At 37.9% G+C, this 22,330-nt stretch overlaps 2 protein-coding genes across 5 annotated transcripts in view; one reads left to right on the top strand and one right to left on the bottom strand.

The window, feature by feature from the left end:
* dtnba (dystrobrevin, beta a) overlaps positions 1-3,731 on the bottom strand; it is a 43,346-nt gene extending 39,615 nt beyond the window's left edge. Inside the window, exon 1 of one of the 4 annotated variants that reach the window (XM_040017031.1) lies at positions 3,442-3,731. The gene's annotated coding sequence lies outside the window, so the exon portion shown is untranslated. The remainder of the gene's footprint in view (positions 1-3,441) is intronic. The other 3 variants (XM_040017034.1, XM_040017028.1, XM_040017035.1) reach the window with 3 other exon arrangements.
* Positions 3,732-9,102: 5,371 nt separating this feature from the next.
* Positions 9,103-12,713, top strand: LOC120724727 (toll-like receptor 5). Its single transcript, XM_040017071.1, has 2 exons — positions 9,103-9,885; positions 10,538-12,713. Exons 1-2 carry the CDS (start codon positions 9,679-9,681, stop codon positions 12,413-12,415), a joined length of 2,085 nt encoding a protein of 694 aa, XP_039873005.1. The 5' UTR covers positions 9,103-9,678; the 3' UTR covers positions 12,416-12,713.
* Positions 12,714-22,330: the final 9,617 nt, after the last annotated feature.

Here is a 22,330-nt window from a genome sequence, read left to right as displayed (position 1 = left end):
TTTTTTAAGTTTGTTGTAGGGGTTATTGAGCTGTTTAATAGCTGCATATCAGACAGTATTTAATGCACTTCTTTGCAACAGGTGACAGTAAAGTAAGTCTGACAAAACAAGTACAGTCAGGTTTATAAGTATTAGTAATTTTGCCTCTGTACACCGCTGTGGTTAAAAACATTATGAATTACAGCCATTTTTAAACACAGTGCCTCATTTATGGATGATCTAATTTTATTTAGAAGTGTGCAGCAACTCTGCTTTGGCCAAATTAACCCTCATACAAAATATTTTATCAGAGTACCCAAACATATTTTACACAGAAATACCGTTTTAATGGCTGAGTTTGTGTTTATCATACCTGTACTGTTTCCTTTATCCATGAAAGCATTTTAAATTGTTCTAAATTTGATTTATTTAGACAATCTTGGTCTGTTGCTTCTTTCTTGTTTCAGTGATACTAGAAAAAGCATTTTACAAACATTTAAAAAAAATTAACATGTTTGACTGGATTATCTTATAATAAAGTCATCAAAGTCAGACTGCTTTTGGATTCAGACTAATAACAAATCTTGGTAATTTGTAATATTTAAAAAGTTCTGTGGAGAATCACTGAAGTAGTAAATCTTGCTACTCTAGTTCAGGCCACAGTTGACTTCAAAACACTGCAATGTGGTAATAGCAAATTGAAAACTACTATAGAACAAGCCTTTAACTTTAGCAAGTATACATATATTGCCACTCAGATTTTCATGACCTTCCTACATAAAATATAGACCGACAAATTCACATGAAACTGTTTTTTGTTTTTGACTACATGACAAAGATTTGAAGATAAGAAGAAAAACACTGAGAAATTGAGATCCACCAAGAAGCCGGAAGGAAGCAAACGGTGAGAAACAAATGTTGCAAGCAACAGGATGACGGGGCCGGAGAAAAACAAAGTGACAGAGATGGGAAGTGAAAGTTGTGTCTCAAGACAGCACAGAGACACCAGAGTAACACTAAAAATGTTCAGTTGGTGGGACAAACAGGCAGCTCCAACCGTGCAAACTGTAGTGTCAATCATCGCGGACTAACTATTACAGGAATTTAAAACAAGCTCTTATACAAATTTACTCCTAAACTTGTAATTCTGCACTGAAAACAAGCCTGTCATTACACTGCATTTTACTGCACTGCTGCAAGCCATCAAACTCAGAAGCATCAAGCATGCCTGAGAGTAAACAGTCAGAAATCCCTGTGAGCAGCTGCTCCAACATGCAAAATGCAGAATGCTTCCATTTCACTGTAATTTAATTCCTGAGAAATTATACAAAGCAGAGGTGGGTAATCATAGGTTTCAACCTCACCTCTATTATCTTCCCACCCACAGAGGAGACAGTAACACTGCTGCAGATCAGAAGACAATGAAAGCTTTCCACGAGGAGACTCTGAGATGAAACGTAACGAAGTGAGAGATGGTGCAAAGACACAGAATCTCTGCAGGTAAATCAGGTAAAACAGTCGCTACTTTTTAAATGCCTGGTTATCGTATGCAGGGTTTTGACTGGATGCCTGGAAAAAAGGAATGGCTAATTTTTGCTTCCCCTTTCATTATGTTCCACTAAAGGTGTAAACAAATCGCCCACTGCTCAATTAAAGTGCATAATATGTATCTACCAAGGAAAATGTGCCTTCGGGGGATAGTGTGAGACACAAATAATCAGTTACTGCAATCGTTCTATTTTCACTGCCTTCCATCTCCTTTCAACTTCCTCCACGGGGAGGAAAAGTCTTAAGAAGTCTACTTTTCCTACAGTTTCCTGTGTTTAGTCACAGCTACTCTGATTGCTATGAACCTGACTGTTTAGATATTATTAAAAAAATAAAGACTTTATTTTCTACCTGAAGTTTGAATGCCAATTCAGTTTGGTTTGAGAAGGACAGAGAAACACTGACACTCTGTAATAATCTCATTATCAGCCAAGTAAGTAATACCTGAGAAAGTTAAGTATCATAATATGCATCAATTTTGACACTGATTTAACTTTTTCAATCATGATTCAGGTAAAAAGGACACACATTATTTGGTTGTAGTGTCTCAGGTGTGCAGATTTGACGCCCTTCTTGTTAAACGTAACAGTAACGCGAACATTTTTGAGGATTTTAACTGCTGAAGATGCCACGCTGGGCTCTAAATAACAGTAAAGTGAATTTTTTATTTTTTTGAATGGACTGAAGAAAAATGCATTAGATTAACTGAGAATGAAAATTAGGATTCTGGCCTTTTAGGGGCTGACTACACTTATAAGCAGGATTGGACATATGCTTGTATATATACACCATTTATAGGGGATTTAAACATAAACCTTTCACAGTATATTTTTGTTTCACCATCCCAATGAAGCCAGACTGCAATTTGGTATTTCAGGGTCAATTCGGAGGGCTACTTCACACTTCTAAATGTAGAATTTGAGACTTTATCAATTAAATTTTGTGATATTTTCCTCACTGCAGCAAAGAGAAGTGCAGGAATGTAATCGACTTTGAGTTTAACTTTAATATGTGCTACTGCAGAAGGAGACCCAGCTGAGCACACTTGAGAGCTGGATATGGATGGCTTGGGTGCTGTCATGCTCTGCTAGACTCCCCCTAAATGCTTTGGTTATCTCCAGTAGCATCTTTTGGCAGGCTGTGGTGTCATAAATCATTTCGTTTGACCCGCACATGTCACATGAAATGGCTTATCAGTGGTTTCGAGTTATTAAAACATTTCCTCTCACCTAACCGGTCACATGATTGATTATGAAAAACCAAAGCATTATCAGCCAACTACATCTGTTTGCATTCAGCGTATTGACCATAACTGTACATAGGCACACATATATAATATATATGTATGCTTTAATTACACCCCAGGTGTGGGCCGAATTTTATAATGACTCTTTATAATGTCAAAAAAAGTATTAAATTTTGCTTTAGAAAGTTTATGTGTTTGGCAATCATCCAAGAAACGTAAAATTGACAGTTTTTTGAATGGAGTAACGTTCCTCCCATATGAGAGGACTAAAGTTTTGATTTAAAAAGTGGGCAGGACTTAGGTCTAACACTCCGGACAGGGACGGACACCGCTTTGGACTCTCGTTTGAGTCTAACCTTTCTTTAAACAGGTTTATTAAAGACTTTCTGGACTCGTATTTACGTTTAAATAGGGTCGAGTGAAAGCTCATTTTTAGTTCTGCCTACTTCTGGGAAGCTGAGTGACATCTGAGCGGCCATGTTGCAGGAAAGTTTTAACTCCCTGTTCACCTTGTTCCACCGAATGAATGTGTTCCTCAGACCTCTCACTGACTAACTCTGGTACATTTCACACCGAAAGTCGTTGTTAATGCGGATAAATCGTGAAACTACTGCTCCAGCATCACGTTATAAGCCTTTAACATCCTCTGAGAGACGAGCTGCACTCACCGGGATTATTTTCGGCAGGTATTCGCGTCCAAACACCAACATCAACACTGAAACGTGTGGCTCCGACTTTAGATGTATCTCGGTTTCTTTCTTTCTTTTTTCGCGGTACTTTCTGGCGTCCTCCTCGGTTTAAATAACAGCGTCCCTCGGTCCCGTTACTTATTTCCGTGACGAGCCATGTTTCATACCCGCTGCTGCTGCCTCTGCTGCTGCACCGGTTGCTGCTGCTGTGATGAAGAAGTGAACTATTTTTGAAAGAAAGTCACTCCTCTCAGTCAGTCCTGCCCCCTCCCCTCGGCTCAGAGCTGCCACTGACACAAAACGAGCTCACTTCACAGTCAGTAGTACAGTTCGTCCGACTTTACTCGCTCAATAAAAGGACATGTACTTCAAGAATAAAAGGAATGCCGACTGAGCTGCATAGGGGTCCCAGGACAAAGTTAGCGTTTGGGTTCCCAGCCCCCCAAAAGAACCTTATCATTTCCCATCTCTAACTAAAAATACTAACTGTCTTAGTGCTACAGTGCTGTGAAAGTATTTGCCACTTTCCTACATTTTTGCATATTTTTCAGGCTTAAACGTGTCAGATCATCAAACAATTTTTATATTAGACAAAAATAATTCAAATAATTACAAAACGTAATTTTTAAATTATAATTCAATTTTATTTAAAAAAAATTTATCTAAACCCACCTGGCCCTATTTGTAAAACCATTCTCTTCCCCTTCACTCCCCCTGTTAAATCATGATTTAATTAACCAAATTTTGGGGTTTTGTAATTTTTTTTTGTATGGTGCATTGAGTTTTTTTTTTTTAAATATCTTTTAGCCTACTAGCCAAGGCTAAAAGATATTTTTTTAAAAACCCAATGCACCATAGATATATGGAAACAGCTGAGAAATAAAGTCTGTTAGCACTATATAATAATGTCACAGTGTTAAGTGTGAAGTGAGTGAGTGTGCTGAAAGGTGAGTCTTTACAACAGTTGAGCATTTGTAAGGTATTAGCAAGTGCTTAATTGATCATTTATCTATCAGTACTCCTTCTTAGTATGTCATTTATAAATAGAGATATGTCCCACCATGCAAAGCGAAAAATATGATCATAGTCATAATAATATATTTGCATTTATAAATGCCATATTAAGGATGACTATGTATGACCGATGAATTAAATTAATACCTTAACAATATTTAATAGTGTGTCATTATTATATAGTGCTACCAGTGTTTGACATCTATCAGTCTGGAAATGGTTACTCCAGAAAATTACAGTGAAAGCCATTATCCGCAAATGAGAAAACTTGGAACAGGTGTAAATCTTCCCAGGAGTTCAAGAATGTGTCGACGACTCATACAGAAGGTCAAAATACAACCCAGAACATCTAAAGAACTGCAGGCCTCTTTTGCCTCAGTTAAGGTCAGATTCAACAATAAGAAAAATACTGGGCAAACATCGCATCCATGGGAGCGTTCCAAGATGCAAACCGCTGCTGACCAAAGAGAACACAAAGGCTCGTCTCACATTTGCTAACGAAACAAAACAAAACATTTTGTGGACTGTAACAACAGTTGAACTTTTTGGAAGGTTTGAGTCCTGTTACATCTGGTACGGTATGAAACTAGTACAGCATTTCTTGAAAAGAACATCATGCCAACAGTTCTCTTGCTTAAAAAAAAAGAAGAATTTAGAGGAGTTTCCTTAATAACTTTGTGCACAGTTTCCATTTTTCCTCAGTACATCCATGTGCATGAACCAGAGAAGCTTTCCAGGTGCAGCTTGCTGATTATTGCACTTCCTCCCCCGGGCCCATTCACACTCTTACCGGGCCCATAAACTTTATATTATGATGACATCACACAAATAAAAGCCACTTTTTTTTTTTTACTTGGTTTTTCAAATATGACTCTCATGGGCTGCAAGCAGCTGTTTTTACAGATGTTGTTTTATAATGATAGTCTACAGGGATAATGCTTTTTGGGTCACATGACATTTGTGTCATTGCCATACTGTGATTGACCACTAGGATAAACCAGCCCCAAATATCAATGGTAGTGCTGTGTACTGCGTTCGTGTCCATTATTCTGTCATTTTGGCTACACAGAAGGGAAACATCCAGCATGTAGCCTGACAGCAATGACCCTGCGCCAGTAGGTTAAAAGCTGATTGTTTGAAGAGTTTCCTTTAACAGAGAAAGACACACAAAGATAATATCAAAGATCAAAAAGGACAGGTCAGAAGCCTACACAATGTCCCAAGTGGACAGTGTGTATTGTTTTTAAGTCTCTGTTTGACTCCACTACAATAGTTCTTTGTCTAATACAACTTCCCTATAGCAGGGCTAAACTAAAAAACAAACAACATGAACAAAAGAAGTCCAGATTACTGGTTGTCCACCCATTTATTTTTTGCAGTCATGTTATAAGCAATGAGCATTTTCACTATTGCCATCTTGGCGTTTTGAAACCAGACGTGATGACCTAGTGTGCAACTGCTCACTCACTGGCTGTCGATTTGTGATTTACAAATAGCAAATGAGCATATCCTGGATTACCCTCCTTGCTGACTCTTGGAATGACCATAATTTACCAAATGAGCTCAATGTTTTATTAGGTAGGACCTGAAATGTGTGACGATCCCATGAAGTCATCAGGAAAGTGTTGATGAGGTCAAAGGTGAGGGCCAGAAGTCATTTTGCCAACCACAGGAGTCACTAAAGGAACTGCATGTTTAAGGAGCTCCCATGCTAGCTTTTCAGACCCAGAAGGTAGTCCATCGTTTACATTCTCTACCACTACAATGGTACAGCACTTAATGCATCCATTCCTGGCAGTTACCTGGAAGCCTCTGTAGTGGGAGTCTGCACTCCAGCAGCTTTGCATTGCAACCATACACCACTGCAGCTGCTTGAATGAAATTTGAGGATAAGGAGGAAAATTACCTTTGAGAATATTTTAAATTAATGTTTGTACTAAAGTGATGCTAAAGCTGAGCCTACAAACTCCAGTGACTCAAGCAAGGAACAAGATCCAGAGCTTATGGCACAAAATGCATTACCACCTGTATCATAGTACTCTTCACAAACAGTGACACCATGTTCTTTGAGCATTACAAAGTCTAAGATTAACTCTCCATCTGCACTCATTACTTGCATAAAGCTGCACTGTAAAGATTACAGTGTAGCTAATGTAATATCACATTTATAATATATGTATCTGATACATAAGTTTTTTGTGAGACCTCTACATCATTAGTGGGATTTTTTTTCAAGAAAAACCCAAATAAATTGATGAAAAATGCCAGATGTAGCAAAAATGATACCAATTAAAACACATATATAAAAAAATTTATTTAATTTCTTAAAAGAAAAAAATCCAAATTGTTTGATAAACACTCCAATTTGAAAATGTTTTTAATTTTCTGGAAATTATGTCATGTTTCAGGTTTTTTAGCGTTCAGCATTGTTTTTTGTCTTAAGTATCATAAGTCTATTTTTAAAAGGAAAAATGCAATTAATTAAGGTGAATATTTGCTAGTTTCCAAATCTGCTGTGAAATTTAACTCAGATTTGTTCATTTTTTTGGTTTTCCACAGCTGATTAGATAAAGCCATTGGAATAAAGATATTCAGTATGTCCAGGAAGAATACTTGAAATGTCCAGGCAACTTTTTAGTACTGAAAATAATGACTGACACGGCACTGCAGCCTTACAATATTGTTATCATGGATTGTTGTGACCTTGATCGTCAGCTTCTGTGTGTTAATTACTGCTGTAGCATTACTGGCACAATGCCGGGCCACCTCTGTGTCTCTTCCTTTCACGCAACCTTTACTCTCCCAAGGTTGTGAAATTCAACAGCACTGTGTGATCACACCACACACACACACACACACACACACTTATCTACACTGGAGTGTTTCATTAGAGTAGATGAGCTTACAATGAAAATTAAAATTTGATCGTATTATGACAGCTACTTGTCTTTCTGATTAAGTAATTACGCACACTCCAGTAAACACCTCTCCTTCCCACACTGAGAGCTGTTGCATTATAAACACCTCTTCACTGATTATGCAGCTAAAATATTGGAAATCATTATTTGACTCTTTACTTTAGAGTGCAAACTGACTTGTTAAGCAGTTTCAGATGGCTTACTCATCACTTTGAGACATACAGTACACCTCTGTGCCGAACTTCCCTAGGTGAGTACCAAAAGGATTAATCAACACGTGACAAAGAAACCAGAAAAGGATTGATGCGTGAAAGAGCAAGAGTGCTGTTGGGAAACTGTGAGAGGAAAGAGAGTAACTCAGTGACATAATGTACAAATTGATTGCATAACAGGAAAGAAAAAAATAAGAACAAACGTGACTAAAACAGTTTCCTGTTACAGGTACATCCAGATGTGTCCAAATATGTTCAGCACATAAGAGAATTTCACATCTAACATCAACACCTGCAGATGAACTGAGTTATTCATATCTACAGGCTATTAAAAAGCTATCACATCAATATCTAAATGTGGTGGGAGAGATTAATTCCAGAAGTTCAGAGATAAATATGTTGTAGCAGGCAAAAAGACTGAACACACCTAACAGCAGCATAGCTTAAATAGAGTACAATAGGACAAAAAAAAAAAAAGCTCAGTTGAAAATAAAAAATAAAAATGAGGCCAAAATGTGCAAAACAGACATAAGACATAAGAAGTTATACAGATATCTGAAAACATGGACAAGAGAAGTAGAAACAAGAACACTAATAAACTCTAAATAAAAGTTTTTATTTATTTAATGTCACAATAGTTGAATAGCAAACATGTCAATAATAACATTAATTATAATAACAACAAGAAAAAGTAAAAGAATAAAACATTTAAAAAAAAAAGGTTACAGGCAGTAAAAAGCTTTAAGAGTTCAGAGCAAAGCCACAGCATGATGTCATGTTAAAGTAATCAATGAAATATGAAAAGGATACTGTCAAAAAAGGCCTTTTAAAGGTAAATGCATCTACAACAAGCTAATAACAAATAACTATTGATTGTCTATATACTGTAATGCTAAACCATGCCAATTGCAGACTATTTGGCTACAAAAATATCTACAATGCTGTTCAGGCACACTAATATGTCTATTAGTGCCTACAGTTGAAAGCTTTTTAAAGGCTGTAACATGATTTCACATCCTGAGAATCACTGAGAAAAATCCAAAGCAGAATTCAAGGGGAGCAAACAGAAATCCCAGCCAGAAAAAAGAACATGGGAGCCAGGTCAAAAAGCAAAGTCCAAAAGGAAGAATGAATAAATACAGAAATGAGCATAAAGGAAACCCAACAAAAAAAAAGCAAAACAAAGATGCAACTTTAGGCTTTTCCCATTTCTCTAATTTGTGCTACCTTGTCTCCTTTGTCCTCCTTCCTCCTGCCTGTGACCTAGAAATCAAACTCACTGTGATTTGTTGTAGGATTTTCAGATCCTAGAAAACATCCAGAGGATGTATAATCTAGGACGCACAGGTGTATCCTTTACAGAAGGGTTCTTACCTTCAGTGTGTAAAAGAGGAATATTCAAACTGTAAGACAATGTCATACCCACTGTTACACATGAAGTCATTAAAAACGTTTTTTTAATAAGAGAAAACAATTTATGAAGCATTATATTTAACCGACATCGCTTCACAGTGATGATGCCTCATTCTGGCCTGCTCCCTTGATTCCTTTATGCTTGAATCTCCTTCCTCACGTCTTCCGGGGGCATCTGAAGGAATAAGACATAAGGAAAGGAGCTAAGAGGACTGAAGGACGTGTAGTTGGGAAAAATGACAAAGGCTTTCAGGCAGAACGGAAGGAAAATCCAAAACAAGAGCAGGAAATGACCAAAAGACAAATCGTAAACATGGAGACAGGAGCAAACACAGTAAACACAGACTGGAAACATCACAAAAGCAAAACAGGATCCCAGATCCCAACAGCATCACAAACACTCAGAGTCACCAAACAACAGTGTAATCAAAACCAGAACCATGGTCTTCAAACATAAACCTTTAGATAATATCATGAAGGCTGATGGTAACTTGCATAATTAAAAAGCTGCAACATATGTTTTTGGACCAGTTGTGCAACCTGGTGTACTGTACTAGCCCCAGGACGTAAACAAGGTACTTCCCTTCATGTTGTAAAGCTGGACTTTGCAGAAGAAAATAGGAAATCCCTTTCAGCGTCATGGTTACGCTGTGGGGTCGATGTACCTCCCAGCACATGTCACGCAAACACTCACAGATAAAAACGCTGCGGTAAAGTCTTCTGCAGAATTCAGATTTTTGCTTTCGACAGGCCGCATCGGGGTTTTTTTTTCATCGAAGACCGAAGATTCAAAGAGGATTTCTTTAAGGAACAGGATGATGTGGACGGTGGGACTTCAGGCGGTTGCCATCTGTGTTTTCCTGCAGGTTAGTAATGTAAACTTATCATACATGTGAATTTTTATATAGTGTGTGAGATGTAAATTATATACAAAGCAGCTCTGAATGTGTGGAGGGAAACATACTCTAACTGAGAGAGGTCAAAAATGATTTATATGTTTTAAAAAGAATAGTTTGTTTTGGGGTTGCTTCTGCTCGTCAGCTTTCATTTGCACTTGATTTATTTCTTTTGTCTGTGGTGCTCAGTGTTATCACTGTATTCTGATATAGTTCAAATCTTTGAGAGGACTCTGAAATTATTCAGATATTAGCGGTAAATTTCTCACAGTAGGAGAATGATACAATTTAGAGTCTAATTTTTGCCATTAAAACAAACATAAAGTCCTTAACAACTACAAAAAAGAATAAATACTTGATAAATACTTAAAATTTTGAGAAATCCTACTATTATAGATCCAGAATAATTACAGTGATAAAAAAAATAACATCAATGATAACAATAATAGCAAAACAATAAGAAGAAGTAAAATAAAGGATTTCAAAAACAACAAAGTGACACAGAGATGTATTATGATAACTCATGTGTGGTATGAAAGAGCTTCTGTATCTGTGTTTGTGGAAGCTGACTGATTCACTCTGATGACTGACTGCTTCGACTATATTTCTATGCAACTTCCAGGTGCCGGGCTGTTTCCCATCATGCCTCATAAAGGGCTCCGTAGCATACTGTGGTTTCCAGAACCTCCGCTCGGTTCCTCCTCTCCCTCCTGACATCACCCATTTGTACCTGGAGATGAACCACATCAGTGAGATCAACTCCACCTCCCTGTCAGGCCTCGAGGAGCTGCAGGTGCTGGACCTCGGACGACAGCATGCACAGCTTGTGATCAGGAACCACGCCTTCAGCAGACAAAAACATCTGAGGAGGCTTTCACTCGACTTTAACGTCGGGCTTCAGCTGGAGCAGCAGGCCTTTGATGGGTTGGCAAGTCTACAGATTCTCAACCTGGATTACTGCTCACTTAAAGAATCTATACTTGGGGACAAATATCTAGAACCGCTGCTGTCCCTACAAACTCTGAGCCTCTTTGGTAACGACATAAAAAGACTCCAGCCTTCTCCCTTCTTTGTCAACATGACTCATTTGAAAGACCTAAATCTCAAGCTGAACAAAATTGATAAAATTTGTGAGTCTGATCTTGCTGCCTTTCAGGGAAAAACCTTCACAGTTCTGAACTTAAACTCAGTGTACCTGAGAGAGATGTCCAGCGGTAAGTTTGACTGGAACAAATGTGGGAATCCTTTCAGAGATCTGACCTTTCAGACACTCGATTTGTCAAGCAACGGGTTTGGTGTGGGCCAGTGCACGCAGTTCTTCAAAGCCATCGAGGGGACAAAAATCTCCCATCTGAAAATGTCAGGGCACATGGGCAGAGGATTTTCATTCAACAATCTTCCTGATCCAGATCACAGCACATTTGAAGGCTTGCACAACAGTTCAGTCCTCTCTTTGGATCTGTCTAAAAGCAGAATATTTGCATTGCAACAGGGGGTGTTTAGTTCACTGAAAGAAGTCACAATCATTGATATATCCCAAAACAAAGTGAATCAAATACACAGAAATGCCTTTGAAGGTCTTCAGGATCATTTAAAAGTGCTCAACCTGTCACACAACCTGCTTGGGGAAATCTATTCTTACACATTTGCTTCTCTGACAAACCTCCAGGTATTAGATTTGTCTCATAATCACATTGGTGCATTGGGTTATCAGTCATTTAGTCGACTTCCCAACCTGAAATTATTATATCTAACAGGAAACTCTCTGAGAGATTTAGGCTTCCCTGCTCCTCTACCAAGTTTAGATTTTCTTTTACTGAATGACAACAAGTTGGCACCCTCATCAGTGAGCAGCATCTCTCAGTTTGCCAGTAACCTCATGCATCTAGACCTTCAGGACAACAGATTAACAGACTTGAAGGATGTCTCCACCATTTTGACCAGTTTAAAACGGCTGAGGCATCTCTTTTTTGGAGGAAACAGAATCAGGAGTTGCTCCTTCAGCAGACGAGTCGGTCTGAATAATCTCACAGTTCTTGATCTTCACAGCAGCTCCCTGCAGTCTGTTTGGGCTCAGGGTAAATGTCTCAATCTGTTTGACAATTTTGGGCATGTTGCTGGTCTCAATTTGAGTTTCAATGCGCTGCAGTCGCTCCCTCAAGGTGTTTTCAAGGGCCTCACTTCAGTAAGCGAGATGGACCTCTCGTACAACGCCTTGACATATATCCAGCCTGACGCATTTCCAACAAGTCTAAAAGCACTCTACCTTTCCAACAACTTCATAGCCTCGCCTAACCCTGCCACTTTCCGCTCTCTGAGCTTCCTCGACCTCCGGATGAACCGATTCCACTGCAACGCTGATCTGAAGAGCTTCCTGACTTGGTTGAATGAGACCAACGTGACGCTGCTGAGTCCTGTTGAAGAGCTCAGATGTGAATTTCCTGCTAGTGTCTATAATGTTCCTCTGATAAAGTTTTCTGCTAAGGTCTCACAGCAGTGAAAGCAGCTAAAAAAGAGCAGAAATGTATTTCTCAGCTGAAAAATCATGATGAAATAATCGCTGGAGGAGTGTACCAGTGTCATGTATCATTGATTAAAGTTGTGCATGTGAACTGAATTTGAAACCAACCCAGATGTAATAAAAAAAAATCCAGTTAAAGCTATGGTCTCTTCTCATGAAAAGCTGGGGGTGAATGCAGGATGTTTAAAAGTTCAGGGGCCATAAAGGGGCCACATAATATTGTGGCATGTTACTTACTTTTTGTTGAGTAAAAGTCCAGACAAGCTCAGTACTGCAATTTTAAGTCTTGTTCTTTTAGCTTCTTCCTTTAGGGGTCGCTGCAGCAGATCACCTGCCAACATCTCGCCCTATGGTCTTCATGCCTTTTGCCTGGAGGTCCATCTTCACCAGTCGTCGTCCAGCATATCCTCCATTCCTCGTCGGCACATTTCCAAAGCATGTCAACCTTACTTCTCTAACTTTGTGTGCAAACTGCTCAACCTGAGCTTTCCTTCTGAAGTACTCATTTCTAAACCTTCCACAAAAGCGATGCATGTTATTCTATGATATCAACAGCAGATGGAGCTCCAGAACAATCACTTGTTGTCCTGTCCAGGACCCCTGTGGATGCTGGAAGAGGCTCTACTTAACTTAAACAAGAAGAGGATCCATATAGGAGACAAACAGATGGATGAACATTCTCCAGTAGATTCAGGCTGATATGAAGCTGCCAGAAATTCAGGGGGTTTTAAACAGATTCATCCACAACAGCACCCTATGTAGAGGTTGAGGCAAATTAAGTAGTCCATACAAAATCTGATAGGGGTCAGGGAACGGTTAAAGGGATATGAAGTGAATCCTTTAAAAAGAAAAAAAGAAAAGAAAAACAAGCACAAATTTGAGGGAAGAGAGAAAAGACTAATTGCACTTGACTGATCTATTAAACCTTTTTCAGACTGACTCGATCACACAGATATCTGCAAGTACACATTGAACATCATCCACTAAAACTACAAAACTAATCCCAGTTACAAATATGGAGATAAACATATTTAACATTAATTAGTTGCTTTAAATATTTTGTTTATTAGTCAAGAGCCAACATGTTAGTACTAAATATGTACTTAAGGACATGACGAGGCTGACGATATTCAAAGTTTTTGCACAATCATCTTTTTCCAAACATTTCTTTTCTGAAACTAAACACCACCTGAGGAAAATGAAGGGGAGTTTAAAGGTACATCCCATACTACAATGTTGTCTCTCCCTGTTGTCTTAATCAGTTTCCTCTTCTCCAATTAATGACACAGTAACTTAAGACGAGTAAAAATAGAACAAACTTAAACTTTTTAAAAGAAATGTAGACATAATGTGACTTACTGCCACAAAAGTCACAGTGTGTTGTAGCACTGCAACATCTGCTTGGGTGAATCATTTACAGTTTATTCAAATCTACGTCATATTTTGCATGCATGTTGGTGAAGCTGTAAATTTGCACATCAATCGAACGTGCTGTCATTGAAAGTGTAATACCGGCTCACTTATAAGCACTTTATAGCCCAACAAAGACTGCAAGAGTATTTGTTTCTTGCATGTATTTTACTTTAGGTAGAGTTTTAGAGCTCAAAAGGAGCTGTGTGTCCTTCAAGTAAGTTCAGAAATTTTATGATAAGGCGGCTGGTTTCACTGGCATCTTACAGCAGAGCCAGCCTCAAATTGGTCATTAACCTCCTAGCTTTTCAGTACAGTATGGTCACCTCTAAAACAACACCAGCAGGTCTTTTCGCTGGTGGGATTTCTTGCACCATTGCAACAGTCAAACGTTTGATTAGTTAGATATAAACATTGAAGCTGCTTCCAGCTTGTTGCTTTAAATATTCACTCTGGTGTGATTATATAACATATACATTCAACTGATAACCGCTGTGGAAAATAAGTAGGGAAAGAAGTCAACAACAACAATAATGTTCATTTGATTCATTTGTAATTAACGTGTTTTTAACCAAAAACAAGGGAGATCATACAAGCACATCTTGTTCATTTATGAAGTTGCACATCTGGAAAATCCACAAGAAAAGTCCAAATCAACAACCAGAGTCCAAGGGGAACAAACAGAACGGGACCTCCTACCAGAAAAGGACACATGAGCCAAGTCAAAAGGCAAAGTCCAGCAGGAGGAAAATATACACACCAGCAGAGGACTGCAGAACATGCAAGGTATTTCCCCTCATCATGTAAACCTGGATTCTGCAAAAGAAAAAGGGGAATGCCGTTCAGCATTATATTTATCCTGCAGTGACTGATGTAACACCCAACACATGTGAACACCCACAGATAAAAACCCAGCCACAGAATCCTCTGTAGAATTTAGCTTTTCACTTTGGACAGGCAACATCATTTTTTTAACCCTAGAACAAAGATTTAAACTTCTTTTTTTAAGGAACACGGTGATGTGGACGATGGGCCTTCAGGTGGTTGCCATCTGTGTTTCCCTGCAGGTTTGTAAGCATAAACCTATCATAAACGAGAATGTGTTAGATATAAAGAACTTCTGCAGAGGTGGGAAGTAACAAAGTACAAATACTTAGTTACTGTACTTAAGTAGAATTTTCAGGTATATGTACTTTACCTGAGTAAAGTGACTTGAGTACTTTTGGTTTAACATTTGAGGGGAGTTATTATTTTACTGCGAGCCTTCAAACATCAAACTGATTTGAGCCTGAACTGGAACACGTGAAAGTTGATCATGCTTGTGTATTAATCACCACGGGATGGTGCGTAAAAACAGATAGAAGAGGCAAAATAAACATTGTCCATAGTCAGGGTTTAAAGTGGAGGAAGAAGAGAGGTTAGATTTAAAGGTAAGGACTGCTCAATGCTGTTTGATAAACTGGAAATTTAAAGCTTACATGTAAGTTCTCATGTTTTTAAATGTGACATTATGTTTTTTTCATATTATACAAATCAAACTGAGGTAGACTAACTGTGCTATTTAATGGTTGCATGAAAATGCTTAAACAGGTTAGTTAGGTCAGGGCACATGGGCAGAGGATTTTCATTCAACAATCTTCCTGATCCAGATCACAGCACATTTGAAGGCTTGCACAACAGTTCAATCCTTTCTTTGGATCGGTCTAAAAGCAGAATATTTGCATTGCAACAGGGGAGTGTTTAGTTCACTGAAAGAAGTCACAGTCATTGATATATCCCAAAACAAAGTGAATCAAATACACAGAAATGCCTTTGAAGGTCTTCAGGATCATTTAAAAGTGCTTACCAGAAATCTTTGCAGTGTGTCTTTAAAAAGAGGAATTTGGGGGGAAATGTTACACAAAAAAAGAAGTTATGAGCCTAAAAACCACCTACAGCAAATAAACAGTATCTCTAAAAACAACTGTCCTTAAGAAATAGGAAAAGGAATCCAGAAAAGGCTAGACAAAGGACTTGAGCGCGAGGAGAAAAGGCTGATTTATGCCACAGTAAACAAAAACTGGACTAAAAATCAGTTGGAGCAGGTCTTTTGGTTCAAATTGTCATTTGAAGTTAGATCACAGACTTGTCTCACAGTCTCTTCTGTCCTGTGGTCTTGGACATTAGATGGGCAAAAAAGAGGACAAACTTAGATTCCTGCCACAAAAGTCACCTTTTTGTCGGTCTATACAACAGAAGGAAACTTGGGAGAATCATTTATATATTCAAAGTCATATTTTACATGAGCGCTGGTGCTACTGTAAATTTGCAGTCAAATCAAACTTGTTTTCACTGACATTGTAGAACCATTAATTTAAAGGGACTTTCTAACTCATGTGAAGACTGTTTGTTTGTTTGGTTTTTTGCAGGTATTTTATTTTAGCCTGATGTGATATACTGATGTATTTTACATGTAAAAATGAGCTGTGTCCTTTCATGCTAAAGCAGCTGTTTTTGCTGACATCTTACAGCAGAGGGCAGCCTCAGCTCAGTCAATAATCACTGACCTCCATGATGCTTTTCAGTACAGTAAGGCCACGTCTGAAAACACACCAGCAGGTCTTTTCAGTGCTGGGATTTTTGTGCAGCAATGCAGCGATCAGATGTCTGATCAGTTAGATATAAACAGTGAAGCTGCTTCCATCCAGCTAAAAAAAATAAATCAAGGAGTTCACAAGAGATAAAATTAACTCTGCTGCATTAGCGGGTAAATTAGGTCTGGTAACTGCTGAGGCGAGATAAGTAGAGAACGAGGTCAACAAAAATAATGCTCATTTGACTGTAACTGAAGCGTTTTTAGAAACTACACAAAAACACATCATGGTGTAACAGCTAAACCGGGACTCCAAAATGAACGTCAGCAGAGCTCATTCTCTGTTTTCTGTGTTTCCATTTGTTATAATCTGCTTGTAACTGCATAAATTATTGAACCAAATGTGCTCCTACCATCCTAATAAAGCAGCTCTCTCCTCTCTTCATTAAATATTAAAGATCAAGAGCAGGAGGACTGAGGGCAGACTGCTGATAAGACTCAGATTTATAGACCTGTGCATGTGTGCGTGTGTGTCACGGAATCATATCTAACATGTTTGTGTAATTATATATTCATATAAACACTTATATATCATTGGAAGACTTATAACTAAGCAAATCAATAATCTAATTTAGGTTTGAAACATTTAATACATGTGATTTTAATTTAAGATATAAGTGTTCTTTTATGACTTGATAATAATGTAGTACTAGTGAGGTAATAAAGTGTTAACAAGAAGCTAATAAAATGAAAATAGCAAGCTATTACCAGTTAAACACCAAGGTAACAACCAATTACCCATAGTATATTAAAATATTGATAGCATATTGGTATTGTAGCTTATTACAGATTAATAATCTATTAACTCAAATGACAAGAAGTGTGATGATTACCTGGAAACTTGTGTGCTAGTTTTCGAGTAATAACCAGCAATCAGGGCTGCAAAATTCAAAACTACATGATTCTAATAAATTCTGTAACAGCATTTCTTATAGCTGAAAATCTAGAACTACTAAAACATGTCAGTGATGGCTATTATGGGTTTTTTTTTTTTATATCACAGCAAAGGGAAGTAAACAGTGTATATGTAGCTGAATGATGCCCTGACTTCAATTCATAGTTCACTAAATACTTATTGACGTGCAAATACAAGATCCGTGGCTACGCAAACCCCATAAGACCAATAAAAGAATCATGGCTGACCTGCCACATGGTCTCTCATGGTTTCTCTGAAAAGTAATTTGAATTTATATTGATAATAACTGAATAAATCTATTCGGCTTAACGTGAAGTTAGAAAACAAACATTGTTGATGTAAAGTTACCCTTACAGGAAGAGTAATCAGGACGATGAAATCAAGTGCGAAATATAGCATTAACCCGTTGGATTTAATCTATTTGAGCCTACAACATCATCTCAGTCGCAAAATGCTAATCTGACAGGCTGGACACAGTTTCACATTGAAAATCTATTAGAAATCTTATATTGTTATTCAATCCTTTTCACAGGATGAAATAAATGATGACGAACCTTTTGCTTGTGATTCTACTTTCCTGTCACCTTTTGTCCTTCCCTCCTCCTTTTCATCTGCTATCACTTTCTCCTTTCACAATAAAAGCATCAGACATCACAAGCCTTTAATGGCCCATCAAAAGATGAAAACATTTCTCTCACCTTGTTTGCTGTTACAGACTCTCTCCCACAGATACTGTTCTCGGATTTTCACAGTGCTATGTGTCCTCCTCATATTATGTCACTCATTTTAGACAGTATGAGAAAAATATTCTTCATGCAAAGCAAAGGTCAGTATTAAAACCTTCATTTGCCTTTATTTTACTGTTTTATCTCATTTTTGTTTCAGCACTTTTAAAATGGCGTAACTTTTAGCAAATTTAAATATTTTGTGTCCTAACATGACGTGTTAACTGTTTCTACCTTTATGTTGATTGATTAATGCCATCATGTGATAGATCTTTTGCGCAAAGTATGTCTACAAGTAGCTGAAGAACATTTGTTTTCTTTGTTGTGATCAGTTTTCATCTTCAAGAGCACCTTCCGACCTCCTGTACTCACAGCAGGTGTAACACTGTTGGATACACAGTCCATTCATTTTTGTATTTTAGAGCCGGCGTTCTTCTTGGTGAACTTGTTTGTGTTTTAGTATTGGCTGTCTTAACAAGGCTAATGGCCTCATAACTAATAAGATTAAGTGAGAGCAAATAAAGTGAAATGTTATTGCTCACCTTTGCCCAGAAAAAACACGCATGAAAATGAAACTGCCTAAAACAAATCAATGCTAAATTTATTGATTTGAGGATGAAAATGGATGAGAAGGAGGCTGTGATCTTTTTTTTTTATTTCCGTCAATGCCATCTGAACCACCATGTTACATTCATATACATCAACACACAAACCCCCATCGATGCCATCCCCATCCCCTTCACCCTCTACTGGCAGGTTACCATGGAAACAGGCTCAGTATCCACCTCCTCCACAGTTATTCCTCACTTCCTGATTGTCTTTGGATGCCTGCATCCATCCACCCCTCCTCCTCTCTTCCATCCGCGTCCTCGCCTCCCTCCTCCCCGCCCCCACAGCCACAGCTAAAATGTCTATAAATTAGCAGCACTCAGAGGGAAATTGTTTATGTTACGTCATACCTTTGTTCCTACATTATTCAAAAAATCACGCTCATGCTCGCATCGCTGTCTGCCCTAGAAATTAAAACATGATTCATGAGTGTTTTGGGGGCAGGACTGATGCTGCAGATTAAACAGCATACACAAATTAGCATTTAAATGAGGTCTTTCAGAATCATAAACAACATTCTGTTTGAACTATTTTTCTTAAATTTCTATATTTTTGTTTGTTTTTTGAGCACTTATCTGTACCCAGAAAGAAATTCCAAGTTCTGAACTCAAAATATGGACTGATGTCCCATTTTTTGGAGGCTTGAGGTTGTCTTAGGTACAAAAAATCAAACACTAGGATGAAGAAAATCTCATTGCAGAACCGAGGGACACTGCACCCTCATATGCTAAAGACTTTAAACTTATGATCTAACTCTAACTGCCAGCATAAATTCACCAGGATAGTATTTAGTGATTTCTCTTATATACAGATTTTCTTTTGCATCCACCCCGGCTTATAGTGCTTCCGCAGTGGCGTCACACCTGTAAGCTACATCCATTTTCCATTTTCAGTTATTGATTGTAAGGAAGATTTATGCTGATCTTCTACCACTTAGCAAAGGATGATACATGTGCAACACGGTCTGAATACCTCAAGGAGTTTTATATTGTAAGGTAAAGACCATACAATGGTAATCTGTGAAGCTCACAGAGATTACTTCCACAAACACAGACCTCATTATTTGTAACCTTGTCCATGTTTAATACGAGCATCCAAATAAATGCACAAAATATTGTATCAGAAGTATCAGCAATAAAGCAGTTGAATGGATTTAACCTCCATTATACAATATGAACACAAGAAGCTTCAGAGCAGTTAAAGTCTGTTTTTAGATATTTATATATACACATTAGAAACTGGGTCAGCTGCAGGCTCAGATACTGATAACTAAACATATAAAATGCTCCGTGTGTGTTTCTAAATGGCTTTAACCATTCCAAAAGCATCTGATATTAATTTGTAACTAGAAAATTGTTTGTTTTTGCCATTTCAAACTTTTACGTCTAACATAACTGAGTATTAATGTGGCATGAGTGTTTACTCTGCTCCCTTAACTAAAACAATTCTAAAACCAGAATGTCAAGTTGTATTCGGCTCCAGTATCCTAAGGTTTCATTTTTGTAAACTAAATATTTCTGGGTTTTGGACTTCTGTTCGTATTTGCAGCCCCAGTGAGAGCTCAAGCATGCATTGAAAATGCCAAGAAATCTCAGGAATGTCCAAGTTTCCATTTGATTTGATGTGTGGAGATGTGCTGCACATTGGTGATATACGCTTTACTTTTACACGGGTCAATGACTCTTCTTTGCTGTTGTACACCCACTGAGGGGGTTTAGCTGCGGTTCCTCCTTTTGCATCAATAATACATTGATGGTTAGTCAGTCTGACCCCCTGCTGTTTCCTCCTTTTACCCTTTAGGAAGTAATGAACCCAGTGACACTAAATTGTGCACACCTGACTGCACACAGCCTGCTAAATTTCTTTTTTATTTACTGTACAATTTGATAGAAACCACATGTCAAAGAAGAAGAAAAATGTGTTCAGTGAACATATGTTCGTGTTGATTCCTGGGTACAACAGGTCCTCCATCCTTGAGATGGCAACCTCTGGTTCTCATTTCTTTACTGATCATGGGTTTAAAGAAGCTGCTGCTGGTGAAGCTCTTTGACAGACGACTGAATGAAGGAATGTTTGACTGAAGCCAGCTTGTGTGGCTTCAGCAGCACATGAGACATGTTTTTGAGTCCAAAAACAACCCGTGTGTCCAAGTTTCCATTGTTTAGAAGAGGCTTAATTTATCATTTTGATTTACAACTACAGGCAGAAGTCAGATTGTTTTTTTTTTTACTTCCAAGACAATTTCAGACTCAGGGTGTGATTTCTCTGACTTTAGATGAGGAAAAACTTAAATACCGCCTCTTATTTTCACTTTTTAAGTCCCAAAGAAAGTGCCAACCAGGATTTCTAATGATCACTTCCAAATTCCAGTGACCATTATTGGGTTTAAACCATATGTCGATATGTCCAGGCCATTCTTGCCGTCGCCTCATTGGTGAATGTGTTTGTTGTAAATATTGTTTATATATTTTTACTCCTCACATATGCTGTTTAAACTGCTGCCTGTAAAATGTTTTTATCGTATAACTGTTGAAGGCAATATGGCAAATAGTGTCAGTCGACCATAGGAGTTGCACTGTGTTCCACGGATGTTGCTGGAAGTTCGTTTCAACGCAGTTTTCTTTATATCATATAGCACCAAATCACAACCACAGTTGCCTCCAGGCAAATGCATCCTCCTGTGAGTTTAGGTAGCAGCAGCTGTTTTTATAGGTTCCACCACGTTAAGACTATTTCTTGCACTTTCAGTGAAGCACATGACCACCAGTATAAATATTCCACGAGGATTAATATAAAATTATTTATATGTATGTATAAGTTAAGGTTAATTATTTACTTAACCTTAACTTAATAAACAATTGCTTAAGTTTCATTTTTACTTCATGTCTTCTTAATAAAAATGTGTCTTTGTGAGGCACCAGTCTTTTTGAAAAAAGTGCCACCTAAAAAAACACTAATTCACCTCAGTGGAGGCCAGATTTTAGTCTGCAGTATCGACTGGTTCACCCCATCCTGATGCATGAACTGCATTTTCATAGATGCCAAATGGCACAATGAGATGCATTAGTTGAAAGTTGTTTTGTGTTAAACTATCTTCATGGCAAAGCTTAAACTTACATGGTATTATTTATTTAATGAACTGAATCCAGGATGATCAGATGTCCCTCTTCATGTGTGACTGCACAGCATTTTTATTTATTGTCCCCTTGTCCTGAGACAATGGCTGACGTTTTGACTCTGCAGAACATGTGCTTTTCTAAATTCTGTGAAGAGAAGGCTTTATTTTGTATTTAAATAAAGATTAGCCTGTCTTAAGCTGTGACCATCAGTGAAAGTTCCAAGTCACCAAAAAGCAACAAGCTTTGTAGATTTTGCTAAATATCATGGAAACTGCCACAAAGAAAATTAAGATGCAGTTTATACTGAGAAATAGAGCGTTTGGCTGTTGTGCTAGAGTTTTGCACAGTATATTTATGTCATAATGGGCAAAAAATTGCAAACAAATTGTTAAAATGGATGCATCTCTACTGAAACACTAAGACTATTACCACACAGAGGAGACGCTGAAATAACAGAGGATACAGGAGCATATAAAGACTATT

The sequence above is a fragment of the Simochromis diagramma genome, unplaced genomic scaffold (assembly GCF_900408965.1).
Source record: "Simochromis diagramma unplaced genomic scaffold, fSimDia1.1 OVJJ01000802.1, whole genome shotgun sequence".
Lineage (NCBI taxonomy): Eukaryota > Metazoa > Chordata > Actinopteri > Cichliformes > Cichlidae > Simochromis > Simochromis diagramma.
The sequence above is the reverse complement of the archived record's forward strand: the minus strand, read 5'-3'. Positions and strand labels throughout refer to the sequence as shown.